Below are 5,505 nucleotides of genomic sequence, written 5' to 3'. Positions count from 1 at the left end.
GTGGGGGGGGGGTGTGGGACTGTCCTCCCCGTGGGGGCAGCGGAGAAGACGGCCTGAGGAAGAGGAGGGGGGGGGCTGAGCTTGTTCTGCAGGACGCTGGCCGACACAATCTGCGCCGAGGACATGGAAGCCATGCTCTGCAGAGCCTTATCCTTCGAGACCTGGTCCTGAGGGGAAAAGGGGGGACAGGAGGGAAGCGGGGTTACAGGGGCACACTGAGTTCCCTCAATCCGAGCGTGCCTGACAGGTTTTGCAAAGCCAGCAGCCAATCCCACAGCCCAGCCGAGGGACCGGTGCAGAGTGATCCCCCCACCCCCTCTCAAATGTTAATTAACATTTGAAGCTTGCCAATATCCTCTGGGCAAAAGCTGATGGGTCTGGGAAATGTCCCGCTGCTGGTGGCCCTCCCCCCCTTGGCGATGATTCGAAGGGTTTTTAGCCTCTCTACTGGAGAGGGCAAAATGCAATGGGGAACAAAAGGAATTTCAGATTCAAGCTCAACTTACCAAGTTCATGGCCTGTCCGCAAAAGAAAGGGAAAAAAAAATGGTTAGAGTGTCATGGGAGCCTTTGGGTGCTCTGTACATCCCCCCGTAGTCGGTGTTGGTGTCAGCTGGGGCAGAGTTCATTTTCTCCACAGCACAGCCACGGGGTGGCTGTGAAGTGCTGTGACGAGAATTAACTCTACCCCAGCTGAAACCAGCACAGCTGAGCCCCCACCCCGGCTCACCACCACAGCCCGATGTGGGCAGTGAACCCCTTGACCTGGCTGGTCACCGGGGGATGCACATGGTGGCCACTGATGCCCAGGCTTAATCCCACCAGGAATGGGATGCCAAAGCCCCCCCCATCCACTCTTTTAAGGGGCCACTGTGGTGAGCCAGGCCTGTGCCTTTCTTGGCTTTTTAATATCCTCTACATGGCTCTCCAGTGCTTGCAGCCAGGGCACGCAGAGGAAGAGCTGCTGGGATGCCCTGGGACATGGGCACCAACTGCCCCACAGGCACTGCAAGGAAAACCCCGAGAACAACCCTCCCGTGATATAGGAGACCAATTGTTTTTCCTTTTCCCTTTTGCTCCACAGCACTGCTGGGCAGGAGCTCCAGGGCTCCCAGGTCTTGCCCGGAGCAGGGCTGCTCCTCCACTCGCACTGCTAGGACACGTTCATGCTGGTCCCAGTGCACGCCCTCTGCTTTCCCTCTGAACCTTCCCCAGGGATCAATGCTTCATTTATTTTCACCTGGGGCAGGGCAGGAGGGCGGGCGTGCAGCCACACGCCGGGAGCACGAACACGCACACGACTGCAGCTCAAAAACACAGATACTGCTCACAGAGTGAGTTTTCATCCCACAGGACAGTGCTGGGTGAGGGCAGGGGGCTGCCTGCACTGATCTCCAGAAGGGATGTTCTCTATCCCCGGAGTATTGCTCAGGGGGATCTCTGCCCTGGCTGCTCCCTGCCAGAATCCTGCAGGCAGCATGGCTGGGGATGGAGAGCACAGCCATGGACCCCTGGGGTCGTTCCTGCCTCCAACTCCCCCTTGCTCTGCACTGTGCCACGTGGCAAGGAAAGATTTTATTTTATTTTATTTTATTTTATTTTATTTTATTTTATTTTTATTCTATTTTGTAAAGGCTTCTGCTGTCGCTGACCCTGTTGCCCCCCTCACTTCCCTGACTGCCCCTCTTGGGCTGGAGACTCTGTGGTCGTTCCTGCCTCCAACTCCCCCTTGCTCTGCACTGTGCCACGTGGCAAGGAAAGATTTTATTTTATTTTATTTTATTCTATTTTATTTTTATTCTATTTTGTAAAGGCTTCTGCTGTCGCTGACCCTGTTGCCCCCCTCACTTCCCTGACTGCCCCTCTTGGGCTGGAGACTGGGTTTAAGACATACAAGCCCAAAGGAGCATCCCAAAATAGTTTTGGGTGCTCTCTCCTGGCTTCTCCTAGCAGACCAAACCCGTCTGGCTGCGGGAGCCCTTCTGGCATCCTGCTCATGGGGCACTGGGGTCCCTGCTGAAAGGCTTTGGGGGGCACATCTCGGTGGGCTCCCAGGCAGCATGAGCTGGAGTTTGTTAAAGCTTTGAGGATGAAAACACTCCAGCTCTGACAGTGCCCCTTGCTGCCAACTCTGCCAGCCTCTGTGATGGAGATGGACACAGCACCCAGGACAGGGGGAGCTGGTGATGCTTTTGGGACCTCAAGGTCAGCAGGCTGAAAGATTTTCTGGGCTCCCACTCACACAGCAAGGCAGAAAATCAGCCCTGGAGCTACCCAAGGAGATGTTCCCTGGTGTGATGGTGCAGAGATGAACTCAGGCACCTTGCAGGAGCTGGCTGTCCCCAGTGGGTGGCTGTGCAGTGGGGACTTCTCTGTCCCCCAGCTTGCACCATGTGGGTCCAACCCAAGCAGGGCTTGGTCCTTTGGTGATGCCCCCAGCCCTGCCCATGCCTTCCCATCATCACCCTCCCCACTGCCACCACAAAGCTTGGTGGGAACAGTTATGGAAAGGTTAGTCGGGCTCCAGTTAGGAGAAAGGAAGGAAGGAAGGAAAGAAAAGAAAAGCCAACCAGAAAAGAGAGAGAGAATGATCCATTTTTTTTCTCACTTGGCTCCCTTGGCTCCTGGCACTGTTGTGTCCCCGTCCCCAGCAGCATGGCCCCACCTGGACCTGCTGCCACTCACACCCCTGGGGTGCCCCTGGGCTGTACTCACACCCTGGTGCATCACAAGCCACCGGGCTGGCAGCCTGCAGGGACCCCTGGGGCCCCCTTGCTTCTGTCCACATCCCACTGGCACCTGTTCTGAGCTGGGTCAGGTCTCAGTTGTGGAGGGCTTTGCACACCTTGAACCTCACTTTGTCTCACTGGCTACCCTGGGGAGGCCCTTCTCCTCGTGGGAGAGCCCCTGATGGCCCAAAAGAGGGGGCAGCCCTCATGCATCACCATAGGAGGGTTTAAACCCACATCTCCCCATGGCAGAGTCCTTGCCTGGATGCAAAGAGGGGATTTGGCACCCACATTCACCTTCCTGGAAGAAAGAGAAGGGCTCTGCTGTCCCTCCTTGCACTTCTCTCTGGGCATCCCACGATGATGCCCGTAAAAACCATCTGATCCAAGGAGCCAAGTGAGGGGGAAGAAAAAAAAAACACTAAAAAAAGAGAGGTAAAACAGGAAAGCAAGCAGCACACCACAGAGCCCAGTGCGTTAGTCGTCAGCAGGCGGGGGCCAGGCGAGGCAGGGCGTACCTTCAGCTTGGACTGAATCTCACGAGATTTCCGTCGGGCAAGAACCTGCAAGTGGCTAGAGACCTGCAGAGAGAGAGCAGAAGGAGAGGGGGAACAGCAGAGCCGTCAACCAGAGGAAAGGAGGAGGAAGGAGAGGGGCTGCCCATGCTCACAGAGACACCGCCGCGGACACCTGGGCAAGGGCGTCAACGTACCTTGATGCCAACCTGGTACTCCCGCACCTTCTTCCGAGCTAGAACCTGTATGTGGCTGGACACCTAGCGCCCGCCACGCCGTTCGGAAAGGAAAACACAGAGAGCGTGAAGATACGTTCCCCCCGCAGGGCGGGATGCTGTCCCCGGGGGAGGGAGTGCGGAGAAACGCGGGAGCATTTTGGCTGCTCCTGGAGCTGCTGAGGGTCCTGCACCTGCCAAGAGCTGGAGGAAGGAAAATTGCAGGGGGGCCCCCGGTGCTGGTTGATGCTGGTTTGTGCCCTCCCCAGCTGGGGTGAAGCTCCTTGGTGTAAAGCTGCTGTAGTTGAGGGGGTCCTCACTGACCATCTCTTGGGGACAGACGGACAGGCCCTGCCAGCCCCTGTGAGCACCACAAGCTGAAAATACAGTCTGGCAGGTGTGAGGTGCCCTGGGTTGCGCTGAAAATACAGTCTGGCAGGTGTGAGGTGCCCCGGGTCGATAGGTGGGGCCTGAGGGTCCAGGAGGGACTGGCACACTGCCCCAGGGCTCCTGCTGATTGTGCATGTGGGAAAGGTGAGAAAGGTTGGGGTTTTGTGTCCAAGCCCCTATAAGAGCAAGATCTAAAGAAGATCTGATGGGGGTTAAAGGGGCTGATGTCCAGGCAGGAAAGGCACGACATGGCTGCAGGGCTACCCACAGGAAGGGTGGGCATCCATGCACCCACAGGGCTTCAGAGCCGACTTTGGCAAGAACTTTCTCCCACCAGTGCCAGGCTGTCCATGAGGAGACACCAGGCTGTCCAGGAGATGACTGCACAGAGGGATCAGTGCCATGTGTGCTCTCTCCCATGCCTTTCCCAAGTCCCCCAGAGCATTGCATCCTTCCCCCAGGAAGGGGGGGTCAGCTAAGTCTTTAAGCCAGAAATGAAGTGCTGCTTGGCACTGGTCTGAACACAAAACCGGTGTCCAGACCCTGGCCCCTCTCCTTCCAGCATAAGTCCTGGAGGAGTGACCCCTTCAGTGTCTGGGGACCAGCATCCCTCTCTTGTGAGGACTTGTGGCATGGGACGGTCCCAGAATCAGTGTCCCAAACCCAACCATCTCCCTGAGGTGGGAGATGCTCCCAAGCATCCAAAGCCACCGGCTCTGCCGGGACAGGTGGCCTGGCTCCCGGCTGGGGGCCACCACGAGCGGAGGGAAGAGCCACTGGCCACATGACAAAGGGACGTGTCCCATCGAGGGCTGCAGCAGCCCACTCCTGAGACAGGTTTGGTGCAGCAAGGGCTTGCAGGAAGCTCTGTGTGCTCCCGCCCTGTCAGCATCGCTGCCTGTGCTCTGCCTGCATCCCTGCCTGCCCCAGCATCCAACTGGGCTGGGCAGTGAGAGCAGGGTAAGGGCTCTGTGGTACCTCCAGCCCCACCAGGACCAGCACCACAGCTCCACACCGCCGGGCCCTGGATCCCTGGCTGGGATGGGGATGCCTTGCTCTCAGCCCACGGGGTTTGGAGTGCCTTTGCTGTGGCACCTGGCACAAGTGGCATAAAGCCTGGCAAGGGGCAGAGATAGGAACAGTCCCCAGATCCAGGAGGCGCAACAGAGAGACCCACGCAGACACAGACACACTGCCCAGACAGTTTGAGGGCTCCTGTCACCCGCAGGGTGACCCCAACCAGGTGGGGGGGGCTTGGTGCTGTCTGCCCCCCACACTCCCAGTTTCCAGGCATCCTGGGAGAGAGGAAACCCCAGGGGTTTTGTGCTCACAGGCGAAGCTCCTCGCAGAGGATGGGGGAACCTGCTGGCAGCAGCAGGGGCTTGAGGAAGGGACACAGAGGACGAGCGATGCAGCCGGACATCCGCTTCCCCTCGGGCTTACCTGGCACCGCCTCCCACCCCGTCCCGAGCCCACCCCAGGAGAAAAAGCAGAGCAACGCCTCACCTGCTTCCTCGTCCGTGTCTTCCCCGTTCGCAGCTTGATGTAGCGGGCGATCAGCTCGTTACGACCTGCGGGCAGAGCCTGGGGTCAGCCTCGGCACACGAGGGGCATCGGCCCCGAAACCCCCGCCGCCCCCCGGCCTGGCGAGGGAGGC

At 58.5% G+C, this 5,505-nt stretch overlaps 1 protein-coding gene and 1 long non-coding RNA gene across 2 annotated transcripts in view; one reads left to right on the top strand and one right to left on the bottom strand.

The window, feature by feature from the left end:
• Positions 1-5,505, bottom strand: part of TEAD3 (TEA domain transcription factor 3) — a 15,446-nt gene that overhangs the window by 3,513 nt on the left and 6,428 nt on the right. The window contains 4 exon segments of the mRNA XM_017727195.1: positions 32-167; positions 507-518; positions 3,441-3,503; positions 5,355-5,419. Of these exon segments, the coding sequence (XP_017582684.1) occupies positions 32-167; positions 507-518; positions 3,441-3,503; positions 5,355-5,419 (276 nt within the window).
• Positions 1-5,505, top strand: part of LOC108444924 — a 12,669-nt gene that overhangs the window by 1,635 nt on the left and 5,529 nt on the right. The window lies entirely within an intron of this gene.

This window comes from Corvus brachyrhynchos, unplaced genomic scaffold (assembly GCF_000691975.1).
Source record: "Corvus brachyrhynchos isolate BGI_N302 unplaced genomic scaffold, ASM69197v1 scaffold72, whole genome shotgun sequence".
Lineage (NCBI taxonomy): Eukaryota > Metazoa > Chordata > Aves > Passeriformes > Corvidae > Corvus > Corvus brachyrhynchos.
Note: the sequence above shows the minus strand (reverse complement) of the source record. Positions and strands in the feature narration are given on the sequence as shown.